General features: G+C 43.1%; 1 protein-coding gene across 5 annotated transcripts in view; it reads left to right on the top strand.

Moving 5' to 3' along the window:
* Positions 1-19,702, top strand: part of WDR59 (WD repeat domain 59) — an 84,908-nt gene that overhangs the window by 40,532 nt on the left and 24,674 nt on the right. For 4 of the 5 annotated variants that reach the window (XM_077752794.1, XM_077752793.1, XM_077752792.1 and 1 more), the window contains 10 exons: positions 397-474; positions 2,813-2,969; positions 6,102-6,181; positions 7,403-7,535; positions 7,672-7,796; positions 9,990-10,154; positions 12,125-12,220; positions 12,535-12,691; positions 13,115-13,184; positions 18,372-18,525. In XM_077752794.1, the coding sequence (XP_077608920.1) occupies positions 397-474; positions 2,813-2,969; positions 6,102-6,181; positions 7,403-7,535; positions 7,672-7,796; positions 9,990-10,154; positions 12,125-12,220; positions 12,535-12,691; positions 13,115-13,184; positions 18,372-18,525 (1,215 nt within the window). Of the gene's footprint in view, positions 1-396; positions 475-2,812; positions 2,970-6,101; positions 6,182-7,402; positions 7,536-7,671; positions 7,797-9,989; positions 10,155-12,124; positions 12,221-12,534; positions 12,692-13,114; positions 13,185-18,371; positions 18,526-18,812; positions 18,850-19,702 lie in introns of those variants that run through there. The other variant, XM_077752796.1, reaches the window with a different exon arrangement.

Genomic DNA, 19,702 nt, shown 5'->3' with positions numbered 1-19,702 from the left:
ATTTGGTTGTAAAGATTAAATGGGATACAGAACTGAAAGCTCTGAACTCCAGAATGCGGTGAGTAGTCAGTACATCAGCTCTGGTTTGTAGTTACCTTCCCTTACACGGTGTAAACACGATGCGAGTGAAAACATGTCACTCTTACCTTTCAGTTATAAAGCTGTTTAGTAGGCAGGCTGATGGTGATCTGACCCCCGGGGGCTGGTTCACGTGGAGTCCGGAGATCCTCCGGGAATGTTTATAAATGGGAGGGGGTGCGTTGTGTCTCTGCCACTGTCCCGGGCCAGGGGGCTGCCTGGAACACGCTGAGGACAAAGAGCGAGGCTGTGCGTATTTCAGTTTTGAGTTTTTTAATGGCATTTGGTTCACAGATTATCCTGCTTTCTTTCTTCCAGTTCTGGGATTACCGCCAGCCTCGGAAATACCTCAGTATTCTCCCTTGCCAGGTGCCTGTCTGGAAGGCCAGGTACACGGTGAGTGACACCCCACGTCCTGCTGGAGACCTTCATTTTGGTGTTCCAGAGGCGCGGCAGAGTGGGGTGGGGGCCACGAGGGCCATTTTCTTTTATTTTCTTTGTGAGGCAGTTTTTGCTTTCTCTCTTCGTTGAGGGGTGGGGGCAAAGGCAGTAATGATGGCATAAAAGCTATCGTGTATTTAAGAACTTGGGCTTAGAATGTTGGGGAAAAGTCTGTTGCTGACCATGACCTTGGAAGCTGTGTAGCACAGAGGTGGTCACTAAGGGCAGGGGGAGGGGGAAGAGGGAGCCAGAGGATTGAAGGGCTTTCAGTCAGTGGATTTTGTTGGGGAGAATTCTGGCTTTAGATTCTGGAGACCTGGGTTTGGGATCCAGCGATGCCATTTAATTTCCCCCCAAGATATATTGAGCTACAATTGACATATTGTCTAAGGTGTTTGATATACTTATATATTGCAAAACTATTAGTACTATAGCATTAGCTAAGACTTCTGTCACATCACATAATTAGCACTTCTTTTTTGTATTGAGAACATGTAATATTACTCTCTTAGCAAGTGTCAAGAGTATAATATGGTATTAACTTTGTCACCATGCTGTGTATTAGTTCCCCAGAACTTACTCATCTTCTAACTGGAAGTTTGACCAGCATCTCCCCATTTCCCCCACCCATCAGCCCTTGGTAATCACCATCTTACTCTGTTTCTGTGACTTCAGCCTTTTTAGATTCCACATATAACTGAGATCACACAGTATTTGTCTTTCTCAGACTTATTTCACTTAGCATAGTGCCCTCAAGTCCACCCATGTTGTGACAAATGGCAGGATTTCCTTCTTTCTCCTGGCTGAATAGAATTCCATAGACTATATCTAACACATCTTCTTTATCTTTTCATCCACTCTTGGACACTTAGGATGTTTCCATATCTGGGCTATTGTGAATAACGTCGCAATGAGCCATTTCCTATTTGCGTGGCCTTGGGCAGGCTGCTGGGTGCTTTTGAATCTGTAGAATGTGAATAATAATTTTTATGAGGCCTTCCTTTTTATTACTGTGATAAAATTTACCATTTTAAGATGTGCAATTCAGTGGCATTTAGCACATGCATAATATGCCTTTCCTTATGGAAAAATTGTATGTGAAAATGCTTTATAAACCATCAAAGGCTACAGACATGGGGGTAGGCTGTTATCAGCCTTCCCACAATTTTTTCCATTGCCACATTGATAGCTGCTGATCAGTGATAATATATTTTCCTTAGTGTCAACTCGAAAGGGAGCACAGGAATGAATAAGGCTGCCTTTCTGCATTCGGCTGTCACCCCAAGGCTCTGTGGAACATAGAAGATAATTTAGGTATTAAGTGGCTTTTGCATCTAGGAACTCTTGTCAAGAAATCAGACACTGTTCTGGGGCACCTGGGTGGCTTAGTCGGTTAAGCATCTGACTTTCGCTTAGGTCATGATCTCGCGGTTCGTGGGTTCGAGCCCCGCGTCGGGCTTTGTGCTAACTGCCAGCTCGGAGCCTGGAGCCTGTTTCAGTCTGTGACTCCCTCTCTCTCTGACCCTCCCAAGCTCACGCTGTCTCTCTCTCTCTCCTAGAAATAAAAAAAAAAAAAAAAAAAAAAAATTAAAAAAAAAAGAAATCAGACACTGTTCTTATGAGTTGAAATACTTCTCTGGATTAATACGTTTACTTTAAAAAGTAAACAGAGAAGTCCAGGAGTGCTGCCTGGAGGGCAAGTGAAGATAAATGTGCTTTTAGGTGACCATGGTTTATTCCTTAAAGAAGAGAGGCTGATTATCTACCACACGGGCCGCTCAGCTACCTACCAGATTAGGTGTTGATGAGTAAAACATGTCAGTCCTGAAACTGGACGGTTTTCCTCCAAAGAGCTGCAGTATTGGGGCCAGTGAGGCGCTGTCCCATGTGGACGTGTGCTCACATGGCAAGAATTCTGCTTGCTGCTCTGGAGTTCACCCCAGTGTGTCTTGCACACTTGATCAGGGGAAGCACTAGATACGAAACAGTGTGTACTAGTGTGCAGCAGTCAGAACCACTTGCTTATTTTAGAATGTAAAGTTCTCCCAGTATTTGGCTTATTTTTATTTTTTACTGGCTGTGGTCCTTCCCGCGCAAAGAAAGTAAAATAAATGTGAAAGAAAAGTAGGTGTGATGGTTAACTTAAGGTATTTGGGAAGAAATTTCCCCAGATGAGTTGGGAGCCCCCCATCAGGTACTTTATTTTAGTTAGGAAAACATTCCAACTTTGGCAATTCAAGATTCAGGTGAGTCTCCCTGGAATAATCGCCTGCTTTTCCCTTTCCTGCCGTAGCCTTTCAGCAATGGGTTGGTGACTGTGATGGTTCCCCAGCTGCGGAGGGAAAACAGTCTTCTCTTGTGGAACGTCTTTGACTTGAACACCCCAGTGCACACCTTTGTGGGTCACGATGACGTAGTGCTGGAGTTCCAGTGGAGAAAACAGAAGGAGGGTGAGTGGGAGCCTCATTTCCTCCTGAGCTGTGTCCCATAGCATCTCTGGCCAGGGTTGGCCGTGTGGCCCAGCGTGGAGGATGCTGACACCTTGGGGCTGGGCTTTAGGAACGAGAGAGTCAGGCGGACTGCCACCTTTCATGGTAGATGGGTAAAGGGGTATACGGCCGTGGTTTCCTCTTCTCTTCCGTTCGGTGTCCTCTCTCACCTGTGTGGAAGAGGTTTGGAAGAGATTGATAGGCCTCCTGTTGGATCATCTCTAGGGCTGAAAAACTCCAGGATCCTCAGAAGTCTGGCATTGGCCTGTTGAGGAAGGAGACTGAGGCCATCATCATTACTGCCCTCCACAAAACCCTAGTTCTCATCACAGCACACAGTGGTGTTTTGTCTCCCACCTCCCTGAAGACAGGTTTGGCCAAATGTCTTGCTTGGGTCGTGAAACATGAACAGAGAGATGCGATCTCTTCTAGGTTGAAGCATTAACAGCCACTGTGCAATTACACGCTCTCTCTGTTTCTGCCACGGCAGCTGGCACAACTCCAACTGGACCTGTGCCGTTGGGAGCACTGACGGGGTGGGGGTGTAGGGGGAACAGGATGTCCTTGCTTTAGGCCACTGAGCTGTGTGGATGGTTGTTGCAGCTCCATCTAGCCAGCCCTCACTAATGCAAGGTCAAGTGTGAGGGGAGTCAGAAGCCTCCACTTCTCCACCAGCTCACCGTGCAAAGGCAGTGGCAGCCTCTCTTTTCTTGAGATCTTAGTGTCCTGATCTCTAAAGGTTTTATGGAACAGAAGTAGGTTTCTTGGTCTTTCCACATGGAAAAGCAGGCAGTGGAGTGGTGTGACCTGTCCATAGTCCCAGGAAGGGTCTCTGGCTAGACCTGGGAGTAGGACAGTCCTCTTAATCCCGGCTTGTGACTTCACAGCATCTTCCAGGAGAGGCTGATCTGGATGATCTTTTGATCATCCACTTAGTTTTCCCGTCTTTATTTCTCAAATCTCCCTGCTTCTAGAAACATGAGGCTGGTTGGTTTTTATCCCATTAATTTGCATGTGTGACTTTGGCTCTCAACTTCCTCTCTTGCATTTTGCCATCATAAATAGAAGATGTAGTTTCCTCATGGTCTGGCAGGGAGAGGTTGGTCTGTAGTTTTGGATTGAAATTCAGTTTTTAGACACCCATTTTTAGCTATCTGTGTTGTCTGTAAGCCGGCAGGGTGAATTGTGTAAATTGGGACCGTCTAGTTGGTAACAAGATTTTGAGTACAAGTTACAGATGTTGTTTTTCAAATTCCTTTTTATTCTAAAGTATATCATCTGTCTAGAAAATTGCATAAAACATGTGCATTCTAACAAATTATGAAGTGAAAATGTCTGTAACTACCAGCAAGGTCTAGAAAGAGAACATTGCTAGAACCCCAGGAGCTTCTTGATCACAGCCCCTCGCTTCCCCAGAAGGATATGCTGTCCTAACACTTGTGAGAGTGATTATTTTTAGAGGTTTGCCACCCATTAGTGCATCCCTTGAAATAGTTTCAGTTTGCTTGTTGAACCTTTTATAAATGTAATTATCCTGTGTGTAGTCTTGTGTTTTACTTCTTTTTCAACCTAATGCTGCTCCATTTTATTTTTACTGCTGTGTCTTCCTATTCAATTTTTCCCAGTTTGATTGTGGTTTTCAGTGCGGTGCAGAAGCTCTTACAGAGGTAGGAAGAGAAGCAGGATGTTGTGGCCGGGGGACGAGGATGCTTCATGAAGGAAGCGGCAGTCACTGGTTTTAGGTGTCGCTGAAGGATCGACGTGCAGAATAAGAGAAAAGCACTTAGTGGTACAGATAGGAGCTATATGATCATTAAGAGAGGAGTCCCAAAAGTGGATTGAGGATAGAAGCCAGACCACCAGGCAGCATGAACAGAGGCAGCAGGAACTGGATTCGTGAATGAAGTTGCCTTCAAAGGCAAGGAGCAGACTGAGTTGATGTTAGAGCTGCCACCCTCTCTGTCTGAGGGCAAGGAGAAAGTGCAAGAACGGGAGGGCGTGGGAAAGCCAGGGCCATGTGGGGGTAGGAGGGAATGGGGGAGGAGTTGTGTTTAGAATGGAATCAGGTATAACTTTCCTTCATCAGGGACATGATGAAAAGAAGTTCGATGTGGAGACAGACCGTGGCTGACATGAACAGGAGTGTGTACGGGGGGCCTCCTGGCAGGCAGTCATTCAGAAGAACTGTGTCCTGTGAGGCCCACGCGGAGATATGCTAACACGTTGAGGAACGAAGGCCTGATTGAAGGCAGTGACCCAGAGAAGGAATTTTTGCGCCTCACCCACCCTTTTAGCTTGGACAGAGCATGTTCTCTGGTGCCTCCATTTTCCCATCTGCAAAATGAGGGAATTGGATGAAATAAAAATTCTAAACTCTTCTAAATGCTCTCTAAGGACTGCTCTCTAATTACTCCGAAATGCCCTGATCTTTCATAAAGCTCCCCAAACCTTTTTAGAATAATTTCCCTTTGACCAGACCTAATATGTGAAAATATTATCCATTTTATGAAGAGATGCATCTCTTTGCCAAAAAGTTCTTTTCAAACAGTAAGGTGTCGTTATGCATTTAAAGCAATTCATTTCACAAAAATATTCACTCTCAGCTCCTCTGGAGTGTATAAAAGGAGGAACATTTGTGGAGGTGAAAGTTCAGTGTGACGTTAAATCCCAGCATCCCTTTTCACCTGCTCACCTGCCAGTTATTATTTCACTTCATTTAAGTTTCTGCTCAAGTGCGACTTCCTCAGGGAGCTCTGTCTAAAAATAGCTCCGCCGGCAGTTGTCTTACCCTTTTTTTTTTAAGAGCACTATCACTGCCAGACATTTTATCACATATTTATCTGTTTGTCTATTGCCAGCACTGGACTGTGACATCTGTAAAGATAGAGATTGCTGTATGCACGCTGTTGCCCTAGTATCTAGAACTGGTGCCTGGCGTATAGGCACTGGTCAGTAAGTATGTATTGAATGGATGGGTGGCTGACTGAAGGAAGGAGTCTCACTCCATTGCAACTTGTAGCAAAATTGATATTGAATCCCCACCTCCACCTCCACTCCCCCAAAATTCCAGGATTCTTATTTGGTGATTTCTAGGGTCCAAGGACTACCAGCTGGTCACGTGGTCACGGGATCAGACCTTGAGAATGTGGCGGGTGGATTCCCAGATGCAGAGGGTATGTATTCAGTGCTGTTGTGGAAGAATGTAAGTGGGTACACTAGAAACCTTAAAAAACAAACCCAAGAGTTCGTACTTGTGGAAGTTAGAGGTACATGATGGACATTTAAGAATGCTTGCTGGCTGGCCACGTGGCTCTCAGAGGCCCCACTGAGGCTTTGAGGTCTCCAGGAGCCAGCTTCAGTATGTGGTGCTTCTAAGTGTGAAAAGTCTCCAACTGCCTTTTCTCTTGTCCCAGTTTGAGAGTGTAGATAGCCTACTGAACAAATTGCCTGTGGGCTTAATTTCTTTCTCTTCTTCTAAATGAGCTAGAAAGTCTAACCTTACTTCTACTCCGCAGTGTTCTGAGCCCTTTAGATCCGTCAGCGGCACCTGTTCTGTGAAGCCTTTTTCAGTGTTTGCCCCATAAGTTCTGTTTCTTACATGAACCACAGAGGTACCTGATGTGACTGCTACCGTGGCCTCTTGCTGTGTTCCACCTCAACGTGGTTCTTTCGTTCATTGTCCACACTCCTTAAAGGCAGGAGCCACGCCTCCCTTGTATTGCCTCCCCCACAGGACTCCATGTAGGATGGATAGAAGGTGCTGGGTAAAGTTTACGACTCTGTGGAGTGCCTGTCTGGCTCTGTCTGTAGAGCATATGACTCTTTTTGGTTTTTTGTTTTTTGTGTGTGGGTTTCGTGTTTGATTTTTTTGGTTTTTGTTTTTTTTTTGGTGCCGAAACCTGGCAATGAGAACATACAACTCAGGGTTGTGAGTTTAAGCCCCATGTTGGATGTAGACATTACTTAAAAACAAACAAGTAAATAAAATTTTTGAAAATGTGCAACATTGCTTAGTACGAAGCCACTCTTGAGCATTTTGGTCAAGTATCATCACCTTACAGTCTTTCAAATACGTTTTCTCCAGAATGAACCATCTATTCATTTTTTGGCCTTGGGTTAGCTGAATAACTCCACAAAGGCTTGGAATTTAAAATAATGTTTTCTGAGGCTTGCATAAACTACGAACAGGATGAAACATTTCCAGGTAGATAATAGAGTCTGTTCCCCTATGCATTTAACGAGGGGGAGATGCTGGTGGGTAAAACCTATTTTGATTGTATCAGTTTTGGGCTGACATCTTTTAAACTTCGTGATTCCCATTTTTAAGTCAGAACCAGACACGATCATCATTTCCACTGATTCCAGAGACCTAGATCTTTTACCTTTCATTGCAGCTTTGTGCAAATGACATATTAGATGGTGTTGATGAGTTCATTGAGAGCATTTCTCTTCTGCCGGAACCAGAGAAGACCCTTCACACTCAGGATGCGGATCACCAGCACAACTCAGGCCATGGGGAGGAGGAAGGTAACTGGTCAAACTGATGTTTTAGGTGAGGTGCCCCTCTGTGCAGTTCAGTTCTGGTGGATACCCCAGAACTGCTGTCTGACTTATTTTCAAAAAAGTGTTTTCCAGCAACTGGAGACCCTCTCTCTCCTGCTAGTCTTAAAGGAAGACCCCCTGAGCAGTATCCTGGAGGAGAAGAAGTCAGATCAGCTGGGACTGCCTCAGACTCTGCAGCAGGAGTTCTCCCTGATCAATGTGCAGATCCGGAATGTCAACGTGGAGGTAACTAGTCTAATGAATGGGCTCATGCTTGTGGATGGCAGTTTGTGGGAACGGGGACGGTGGCTACAGATGGCTCTGCTGCTCTAACAGGCGAGCCTTTCTGCTTGCTGCTTTATTTTCTAGATTCTCTAAGGAAATAGATGTCTTACAATGTCAATTACATTCTTACCGTATTATTTTCTCATAAGCTGAACCAAGGAATAAACTGATGTTCACGTGTCCTGAAATCCTCTTAGATGCTCCAACACCTTATTTAACCATGTGTGAAGATACTTAGGTCCAGGAGGGCTCAGTGAGGTAGCCAAGGCTCCAGGCGTAGGTAGTGCCAGAGCTGAGTTTGGAGCTGCACCTCCTGCCTCCCCGAGGTTCTTTGTGCTCTGCTTTACTACCTTCCCTTAAAGCTGGTCATTTCTTTCATGACTTCAATTCCCAGTGAGATCTTCACACCTCTTTGTCAATTTAACACAGAAAGATGTACTCTTTTCATTCTGGGTGAGTATTGATAATGCTTTCCTTCAGAGAATTGTCTGTGAGGGAGGTGTGTTTTTAATTATTTTGAGAGAGAGAGAGAGAGAGAGCACGTGAGCATACAGGAGTGGGGGAGGGGCAGAGAGAGAGGGAGAAAATCTCAAGTGGGGTCTGCGATGTGAGCATAGCCCAGTACAGGGCTCAACCTCATGAACTGTGAGATCATGACCTGAACCAAAATCAAGAGTTGGGCATGTAACCAGCTGAGCCATCCAGGTGCCCCTGCAAAGGAGTTTTGAAGCCTCATTTGTTTCTCTTTTGCCCAGATTCAGCAAACCGTAGGCATGAATATGTCTGTGTGTGTACATACTTATCTTCTTTGGCTTTTAAAACCAACTCTGCAGGGGGCGCCTGGGTGGCTCAGTTGGTTAAGCGTCCAACTTCAGCTCAGGTCATGATCTCCTGGCACACGAGTTGGACCTCTGCGTCAGGCTCTATGCTGACAGCGTAGAGCTGGGGGTGTTTCCCTCTCTCTCTGCCTCTTCCCTGCCTGTGCTCTGTCTCTCTCTCTCTGAAAAATAAATAAACATGAAAAAATTTTAAAAAACAAAAAAACAACAACTGCAGCGGCACCTGGGTGGCTCAGTCAGTTAAGCGTCTGACTTCGGTTCAGGTCATGATCTCATGGTTTGTGAGTGTGAGCCCCGCACCGGGCTCTCTTCTATCAGCATGGAGCCCACTTAGGGCCCTCTGTTTCCCCCTCTCTCTGCCCTGCCCCCTCGTGCTCTCTCTCTCTCTCTCAAAAATAAATAAACAAAATAAATAAAACAGCTCTGCAACACGTGCTTTTACTGCCACTTAAGAGAAGAGGAAATACACCAAGAGATGTTATGACTTGTCCGAAGTCAGCAGCTATTTGGTGGAAGAGAGAGTATTTGGTATCTGTCCCCATGTTTCCCACATGTGTGCCTGTTTTCGCCTACCCCAGCTGCCTTCCCTGGTTGGCCACACAGGAAATCAAGAGAGAGAAAGGATCCTCTGATTAATTGGTTATCTGTATCAATTCAGATCATACCCTCTTTGTTGAGAACAGCTGAGAAGAGTGTGGATAGCCAAGTGAGTCTAGTTTAAGAAGGAGATCTTGATTCCTTTTCCAGGAGTGCTTTTTTAAAAGTATTGAGATAAAATTCACATACCATAAAATTTACCCTTCTAAAGTTTACAATTTGGTGGTTGTAAAACTCAGTCACAGTTATGCAGCCATCACCCCTAATTCCAAAGCATTGTCATCGTCCATAAAAAGTCCTCTATCTATTAGCAGTCACTTCCCATTGCCTTCTCCCCCCAGCCCCTGGTGCCTACTAATCAACCTTCTGTCTCTTTGGATTTTCCCAGGAGTACTTTTGAACTTGAGTCAGATATTTCCATTCTTCGTGCTTTCTCTTCTCATCTCAAAATAAATATAACAAGTTCCAGTCTACCTCACAGTTTTAGGTCAAAGCTTTTTTAAGTCAAAATACTTTGAACTTATTAAATCTGTGCTAAAATGAAACATCTGTCTTGAACACGGGTTGTCTGAATCTTCCAGATTCACTTGTCTCTGGGGAATCCCCCTCCACCCAGGTACCAGGAACCTTGAGCTTGCAGTTAGCTTGTTTAAATTCATTTGCATCTGAAAATGCTCGGTGGTCCACCTCCCAAGCGGTTGTCCCTTGTCCCCTGCAGATGGACGCGGCGGACAGGAGCTGCACGGTATCCGTGCACTGCAGTGGCCACCGTGTCAAGATGCTGGTCAAGTTCCCCGCGCAGTACCCCAACAATGCCGCCCCTTCCTTCCAGTTTATCAACCCCACCACCATCACGTCCACGATGAAAGCCAAGCTGCTGAAGGTGGGAGTCTATTCGTAAATTTCCTTGTGTCGTAAGAGGAAACCTCTGTCCACGAGCGTCCGTGTCTGAGTTGAGTAGTGTCGAGTGAAAACTCTGATAGAGATGTGAAAGAGATGTGAAAGTTATCTGTCCTTCTGCGCCACTGTGTTAACATTTGCCGTTCACTGTGTGTAGAACACAGTAGAGCGGTGGTTCTCAATCTTTTTTGGTCATGACCCCACTTTGAACATCTAATGAAACCTATGCAGAAAAATTTGCACAAATGTGGTATATAACTTCAGAAATACTGCACGTGAAGAGTATGCAGTTCCATAATTGCCTGTCATCTGCTTGTAGATCTCGTTAAAGCTATGCATTAATCCCGGGTTAAGAGCCCTGCAATACATTTTCATTTATCTGGACACAGTAGGCAAGATGTATTCTGAAGCTAAGAGATATTTTATAATCACAAAATGTGAGGTCTCTAAAAAAGTTCATTCTGTGAGAGGAGGTGGTGTCCTCCCGGAGTGCAGCTGGCTCGCTGAACATGTGAGGTGTCTGAAGGGATGGCGGTGCCCGAAATGAGGGGATGGCGTGGTGTCTGCTCTTCATGCCTGCAGGCTTAGAAACTTGCTCCGTCAGTTCATGGGAGCTCATGAGGCAGAGTCCCCATTCAAAAAGCCCATGAGCTGGGGATGCTACACTTTTTTAGTGTGAGCAGTGGCATGCATGAAGTAACTGAAAAGTCCCGACCAGCCAAGTTGACCCAAATGCTGTTCACCTTTTGCCTAGTTTGTATCATACACATTTGACCTATCTTGGAGTGAGATACGTAGCCAAGAAATTTTTCAAGCGGTGTAAAGATCTCTCAAATGTTACTTTGGCTTTCTGGTATAGGTACCATTTTGTGTTTGGAATTTTTTTTTATCCAAATATAATTAACACACAGTGTTATAGTAGTTTCAGTTGTACAGTATAATGATTCAACAATTCTATACATCATCAGCGCTCATCACAATAAGTGCAGTCTTAATCCCCATCACCTCTTTTGCTCATCTCCCACCTACCTCCCCTCTGGTAACCATCTATTTGTTCTCTGTAGTTAAGAGTCTGGGTTTTTTTGTTTTTCTTTACTTGGAATTTGAGTATTTCATTCTCTATTTGCACATGCAAAAAAGATAGATTTTCCATGGATATAAAAATGATAGGATTAGGAAGTGTCTTTAAAAGTCTAATTCAGTACTGTCTGACAGAAACATAATGTAGGCTACATGTAATTTAAAATTTTCTAGTAACCACACTAAAAACAATTCAAAGTACCAGGTAAATTAATTTCAATAATATTTTTACTTAATCCAGTACATGCAAAGTGTTATTATATCAACATGTAATCCATATAACAATTGTTGAGACACTTTCCATTCTTGTACTAAGTCTTCAACACTTGGTGTGAATTGTACGCTCCCAGAACCTCTTGGTTCAGACTCTCCTCACTTCCCATGCCCTGTAGCCCCAGGTGGGTAATGACTTCCTTATGGGACAGCCTGTTTTCAGCATGGGTATGTCAGTTTATGTCTCCAGCATGTGCCTTAAAATGTTAGGATTTATATTTTTAGAGAAGCAGAAAACAAAAAACAAAAACAGTGTAATTTCCACCAGGTTGAAATCTCCTCCCCCTGGCTTGTATTGAGTGTTACTTGGAAGGTACTGAGATTTTCCTGGGGGTACCGGGGTCAAGCTAGGAGGACAGGACAGGAGTAGAAATCACAGTGGAGACTTGTGTGCGCGCCCTGGCTGAGGACAGGGTTTCTCGAAGAGAGCGCAGAAACGCCTCTAGAGCAGGTGGAAAGTAGGTTGCTGCGTCGGAAGCCTCAGGCACGGCCGGGCTGCGGTTTCCCTGCATCTTCACGGCTTCCCACTGCTTTGAAGAATAAAGGTGAATCAGGAGAAAGAAGGTTGCTATTCTTGACTGTGTTTCGTGCCTTTTCTAGATCCTGAAAGACACTTCGCTGCAAAAAGTGAAGCGCAACCAGAGTTGTTTGGAGCCCTGCCTGCGCCAGCTCGTCTCCTGCCTTGAGTCTTTTGTGGTGGGATTCTTGTACTGACCTGTGCTTTGGTGTTTTGTTCTATTTCTTCCTCCCCAAAGTAATGTATCCCTATTTTGTAAGTCAGCTTTAAGACAACCTGTGGTTTTTAGTCTGTTAAAATATTTTTTAAGTTTATTTATTTATTTTGAGGGGGGATGGGCATAGAGAGAGGGAATCCCAAGCAGGCTCTGCACTCTGATATGGGGCTTGAACTCCTAAACTGTGAGATCATGACCTGAGCTGAGACCAAGAGTCGGGTGCTTTACCTACTGAGCCACCTGGGCGCCCCTAGTCTGTTAATTTTTAAATTTCAGAACCAAGAAGACAGCACTTCCAGCAACCCCTTTGCGCTCCCAAACTCCGTCACTCCGCCCTTACCAACGTTTGCCCGGGTGACCACTGCCTATGGGTCATACCAGGATGCCAACATTCCCTTCCCTAGGACCTCGGGGGCCAGGTTCTGTGGAGCAGGTTGGTCTTTCTTTGGGTTCTCTGATTCTAGATTTTGAGAGTGAGAAGCTCAGAATGTCCTGTGGTCTATAAAGAAATCTCAGAAAAATCAGAAAATTTTTCTTTGCTTTTGTTAACTGGTAACTCAAAAGACTGTGGTAGTGATAAATGGTGTGATGCCGAATTGGCTTCTGTGGGCATATCCTGAGAACGTTTGACTGAATTGTGGTTTCAATTTTTCTCATTCTGATGAGCATGAATTGGAGTCTTACTCAGATCCCTGATTCTCAATACAGGACAGGCCCCCTAGCAAAGAAATAGAAAGTACCTGACCTTTGTCCTTGTTAAAGTATGGCCGTAGTCAGGACTGACTGGTGCTGCCTTAGGATTTCCCACGTGCAACTCATTGACCTTGATGTGCACATGTGGTGTCTCCTTTGTCAGGGTATCTGGTGTATTTCACACGGCCTATGACGATGCATCGAGCAGTGTCTCCGACAGAACCGACTCCGAGGTGAGCCTGATGCAGATATAAGCTACATTCATAGAGCCCAAAGTGGCCACACATCTGGGAATGATCGCTGCGTTGGTCTTGGGACAGTGTGTGTTAGTTCTTCAGTAAAACCCATTAAAAGATTCATCCGAGAAAGATCAGGTTCATTAAATTGCCCCTCAGCTGAAATTTGTACTGTCAGATTACTGCCTAACCACTGGAAGAAGTTTGATTAAAGCTGTTGTCAAAACAAGGCAAATTCCTTTTTTTTACTGTGCTTTTCCCCTATTGCTAAAGTATTATTTGAACATTAAATAACAACAGAAAAATAACAACAAAGGTCATCTCTAGTTTCACAACACTAGTATGCCATTTCTACCATTGCCAAAACATGTTAAATTTTTATAAACTACATTCAGTGGTTGGGAAAACTCCAACGTTATGAAAGTTTTAAATTAAGATTTGAAAGCTCTGATTTCCCGTGGGGAGTCATCGTTAGGCATTTAACGTGCTTCCTGTCTGGTCTCCATTATTTTTCTGTGTGTCCGTTTTTTGTTCGTTTTGTTTTGTTTTGTTTTGTTTTGTTTTTAAGAGGCAATCTAAGGTAGCACATGGGGATGTGGACTTCGGAGCCAAACCACCGGCTCCAAATCTTGGCCCTGCTGTTCTATACCTTATGGAAGTTATCTAAACCGTCCTTGAGTTTCCTCACCAATAACTTGGGGATCATATGGCATCTACCTACTTTGGCTACTGGGAAGATCAAATGAGTTAATCCCTGTGAAGCATTTAGAACACTGCCTGGCATGTTGCTCTTGTGTTTCCTAGCACTACTGTTTGTTTAAGTTTTCACTGTTTTATTGAAATATAGTTCACATAGTATACAGTTGAACCATTTAAAGTATATAATTCAGTGGTTTGTTGTATATTCACAGATATGTGTAGCCATCACTATAGTCAATTCTAGAACATTTTAATTACCCCTAAAAGAAACTGCATCCCCTAGGTGTCAACACTCCCAAGTCCCCCTTTCTTCCAGTATTAGGCAAACACGAATCTGCTTTCTGTCAATCATTTTGCCTGTTCTGGGCATTTTATAGAAATAGTATCAGAAAATTATGTGGTCCTTTGTGACTGGCTTCTTTTTAAAATTTTTTTTTTATAGTTTTTTAATTTATTTTTGAAACAGAGAGAGACAGAGCATGAGCAGGGGAGGGGCAGAGAGAGAGGGAGACACAGAATCTGACACAGGCTCCAGGCTCTGAGCTGGCTGTCAGAGTAGAGCCTGATGCGGGGCTCGAACCCACGAACTGTGAGATCATGACCTGAGCTGAAATTGGACGCTTAACCGACTGAGCCACCCAGATGCCTCGTGACTGGCTTCTTTCACTTAGTGTAATGTTTTTTTTTTATTTTTAAAAAAATGTGTATTTATTTTTGAGATGAGAGAGAAACAGAGTGTGAGCAGGGGATGGCAGAGAGAGAGGGAGACACAGAATCTGAAGTAGGCTGCAGGCTCTGAGCTGTCAGCACAGAGCCTGATGCAGGCCTCACACTCATAAACCATGAAATCATGACCTGAGCTGAAGTCAGATGCTCAACTGAGCCACTGAGGCACCCCTCACTTAGTGTAATTTTTTTTCTTCTTTTTTTTTAGTGTAATGTTTTCAAGGCTCATACATGCTGTAGCATGGTTGTTATCTTTTTTTTTTTTTAGAGAGAGAAAAAATGTGCAAGCAGAGGAGAGAGGCAGAGGGAGAGAGAGAATCTTAAGCAGACTTCCATGCTCAGCTCAGAGCCCAACAAGGGACTCAATCTCTCAAACTGTGAGATCATGACCTGAACTGAAATCAAGAGTCAGATGCTCAACTGATTGAGCCACCCAGGCACCCCAGTACTTCATTGTTTTTAATGTCAGATAATATTCTATCATATGCATGTGCCACATTTTATTTATTTATTCATCAGTCTGTGGACATTTGGGTTATTTCCACTTTTGGGCTATTACATATGATGCCGCTCTAAGCACTCGTATACAAGTCTTTGTGTGGACACGGATTTTCATTTTTCTCCTGGGTATACCTATGAGCGGAATTGCTGGATCACATTAGAAAGGGTTTTTTTTCCTTAATAAACTTCATGTTTTAGAGCAGTTTTAAGTATGTAGCAAAACTGAGTGGAGGGTATAGAGAGTTCTCATCCTGTCCCCACACATGCACAACCTCTTCCCCATACCACTGGTTTTTTTAACTTAAATATTATAAGGTACTTACGATGGACTTCTGCTTCTGCCGTGGGGTGACTAGGATAACGTGGAAGCCCTCCCACTGCAAACACCTGGATGTATTGAATGAAACACAGTTAGCATACATCCAGGAGAGAAAGGAGATTGAACCAAGTGCATGAGGAGGCACTACTGCTGTCCCGGGTGTGTCTGCAGTCACCCGCGCAGATACGACCTTGGCTGCACAGGCCTGGGGAGTTAAGTGTCAGATACCCTGTGCAATTACTTTGGGTTCCTTTGTTTGAAAGACTGAACCAGAAAACAAGCACCTACTCTCAAAGGGAAACAATACTATGTGTATCTGGACTTTGTATCAGAGGGAAAAATGTTCCTTTTAGAACGGTTTTCACACTAACAGTATTTTTGTGAGGTCTAGTTCACAGTACACAAATGTCAAGGGTGTACTTTTTTTTTTAATGTTTTATTTATTTCTAGGAGAGAGAGAGAGAGACAGCGTGAGCAGGGGAGGGTCAGAGAGAGAGGGAGTCACAGACTGAAACAGGCTCCAGGCTCTGAGCTGGCAGTCAGCACAGAGCCCGACGCGGGGCTTGAACCCACGAACCGAGAGATCATGACCTAAGCGAAAGTCGGACGCTTAACCGACTAAGCCACCCAGGCGCCCCTGTCAAGGGTGTACCTTAATGACCAGCACCTGGACCAAGATGCAGAGCAGGAGTTTTCTCTGTCTTCCCCCAGAGGAAACCGGTCTTCCAACTTCCTTCATTGTAGCTGCAGTTTTGCCTGTGCTTGAGCTTTGAGTAGCACATCATGCCGCATGCGCTGTTTTGTGCCTCACCTGTTTTACTCACTTAATGTTTTTGAATTTGATCCACATCCATTGTATGAAAATAATACAATTTATCGTTCTCCTCTTGAGGGATATTTGGATTATTTCCAGTTTGGAGCTATTATGAGTAGACCTACACATGTAAGTCTTTTTATGGATGTGTATATTAACTTCTCTGCCTAAGGGGCATAATCCCTGGGTCATAGGTCAGGCGTATGTTTGACTTTTTTTTTTTTTAAGCATTGCCAAAAAGTCTGTCCCCAGTGGTTGTGTCATTTTACACTCTTACCAGCGGTGTTCCAGAATTACGGTGGCTCCACATTCTTGCCAAAATTTGATATTTTCAATCTTTTCAACTTTAATCATTGTGGCTGGTGTGTGGTATCTCATTGTGATGACTGGTGATGTTGGGCAGCTTTTTTGTGTTCTTTGATCATTTGAGTATATTCTGTTGTGATGTGCCTGTTCAAGTATTTTGCCCACTTTTTTAGAACTAGGTTTCTTATTAATTATTTGTGGTAGTTCTTTATTCTAGTTTATTCTTAGTTTGCTGGAAGTACAGATACATTTAATCTGTGATTGTCTGCCTCTCTCCCTAATGATTTTTGATAAATGCAAGTTTTAATTTTGATAAAAATCTAACCTATCACTTTAAAATTTTTATGTTTAGTGCTTTCGTGTTCTAGAAAAAGAAATCATTGCCTACCCCAAGGTTACAAAATAGTCTTCTCTTTTCTTTTAAAAGTTTGTAGTTTTAGATTCCTTTTTTAAGGTCTGTAGTCAATCTCAAATTAATTTTTTGTGTGTATGACATGAGGTAGGGGTCAAAGTTTGCTTTTTCAGTAGAAATAGATAGTTATTGTTCCAGCACCGCTTATGGAAAAATTTTGACTTTCCTTATTGAATTTGCATTGATTAAAAAAAAATTACATTGATACCATTATTGAAAATCAATTGAATGTGTTTGTGGGTCTAATTCTAGAGTCTGCTTTTTTTCCTTTGCTCTATTGGTTTCTCTTTATGCCAATACTATACTTTAAAATTTTTTTAAAAAAATTTACATCCAAGTTAGTTAGCATATAGTGCAACAATGATTTCAAGAGTAGATTCCTTAATGCCCCTTACCCATTTAGCCCATCCCCCCTCCCACAACCCCTCCATAACCCTCTGTTTGTTCTCCATATTTAAGAGTGTTTTATGTTTTTGTCCCCCTCCCTGTTTTTATATTATTTTTGCTTCCCTTCCCTTATGTTCATCTGTTTTGTATCTTAAAGTCCTCTTATGAGTGAAGTCATAATGGTATTTGTCTTTCTCTGACTAATTTTGCTTAGCCTGATACCCTCTAGTTCCATCCATGTAGGTGCAAGCCAACACTATACTCTTAATGTAGCTCTTATGTAGTAAGTCCTCAAATGTGCTAGGGTAAGTCTTCCAGTTTTATTACTCTTTTTCAGGATTATGTTGGCTATTGGCTAGGTCTTTTACATTCCTGTACAAATATGAAATGGCTAATTGGTTTCTACAAGAAAAAAGTCTATTCATATTTTGATTGGAAATGTGTCAACTCTGTAGATCAGTTTGGAGAAAACTGACATCTGGACAGTAAGATGGAATATTCTGATCACTAACATGATACTTCTCTGGTTTCTCAGCAATATTTTATATTTTCAATGCACATTTTAAAATTAAATTTGTTTCTAGGTATTTTATTCTTTTGTAAATGAAATTCTTAAAGTATTTATTTCTAAATGTTTGTTTCTAATGTATAGAAGTACAGTAGGTTTTTATATATTGGCCTTGTATCTAAATTCACTTATTCTAATAGTTTGTAGATTCCTTTGAATTTTCTATGTATACAGTCACAGAAGTAGTCTTTGCTTTTGGAGACAAAGCATTTTTCAGTTCTGTAAGTTCTGTTGTGTTCTTTTTGTTGAGTTTCCTTTTTTTCCCCATTTTACCCATCTTTCCCCCTTGGTTTCATGATCAATACTGTGCTTAAGAGCGACAGTATTTGGGAATAAATAGGCTGAGGCCAGTATGAATAATTCTGTTTTCAGAATTGAAATAAATAGGCTGAGGCCAGTATGGATAGCCAAAAGGCTGAGGCCAGTATGGATAATCCTGTTTTCAACTACAGGTCTCTGTCAGCCTTGTCTGCTTACCATACTGGCTTGATAGCACCAATGAAGATCCGCACAGAGGCCCCTGGGAATCTTCGTTTGTACAGCGGGAGCCCCACTCGCAGTGAGAAAGAGCAGGTCTCCATCAGCTCCTTCTATTACAAGGAGCGGGTAAGTGGGAGAGGCATGGCCTCTGATTCTTACTCCTTCTGGATTCTTGGTTTTTGCCTCCCTGCCTGCTGTGCACATCAGCTAAGTTAGTAATGCCCCTGTAGTCTTTAACTTTCAACATTAGTTGGTTCAAGAAGGACCTTTGCTTCATTCCTTTCAGTTGGTTTTAGCTACTGTGAATTGTGTGTGTGGAGGGATGGGTTGGTTCTTAGATTCCATATTCTTCGCTCCCCATTTAACCCTATCCTTGATACCCCCATTTATGAAGTTGATTCCCTTTCTTTCAGGTAGCATAATTTAGCTACAGATCTGCCTTGGTATTCTGATGTTTGTCAACAAATTAAGGGATGCCTCTGAAGGCTTGGGATCTCCATATATTTAGAAGTTGATAGTGGTGAGTTTTTAAAGTTGATCTCTAAGAGGTCTTATGCTTTTGCTAAATCTACACTGAAATGCCCATCTGAATGGATCAGTTTATACAAAAATCACCTGAGCCTGTTCTGTGTTCCTGGGTTCTTAAGGAACTCATCATCCCTAATGTAGCTATTAAGCTGTCAGAAGCAGAAGCCTTTGGTGATGACAGTGTAGACAATGTTGGCAGAGCGTAGGAATGCTTCTCAGAACTCTTTCTGTGTTGTCAGATTGAGAGGCTGGTTTAAACTGGCTTTTAACTGACTGATGTTTTAAACAGAGCTACCACGAAGCTACTAACCAGCTCAATCCTTAGGAATTCTTTGTTGTTGTCCCCGACTAATTGAGAAATGATGGATTGACTATAATTGAAATGTGTTTTATAAAAAATTGAATTATTTTAAATAAAAACCCAGTTTCCAGAAAGTGTTAGAGGTGTCTTCACTTCGATTGCAATGTAGTGTCTAACCTTGGTTCACAGATAGTTGTCCACCTCTGAATTTGTTTAGTCTTAGAGTTTGTATGTGACTGAAATGAACAAGTGGCAGGAGCTGATGCTTGAGGCAGGACCGACTTTGGAAAAAACCACTCAGTTGAATGGGGACAGTGATATTTTTGTTGTCTTTCTGTAGTTCCCTTCTTCACATCTCTGGGGGAACTGTGCCCCTCTGGCTGTCACTGACTTCTTGGAACACATGTATTCTCACAGGTCCTTTACATTCAAATATTTTAGGATTTCCCCCCCCCCCCCCCCCCCCCGCCCGGC

Source organism: Crocuta crocuta, unplaced genomic scaffold, assembly GCF_008692635.1.
Source record: "Crocuta crocuta isolate KB4526 unplaced genomic scaffold, BGI_CrCroc_1.0 scaffold727, whole genome shotgun sequence".
NCBI classification, from domain to species: Eukaryota; Metazoa; Chordata; class Mammalia; order Carnivora; family Hyaenidae; genus Crocuta; species Crocuta crocuta.
Note: the sequence above shows the minus strand (reverse complement) of the source record. Positions and strands in the feature narration are given on the sequence as shown.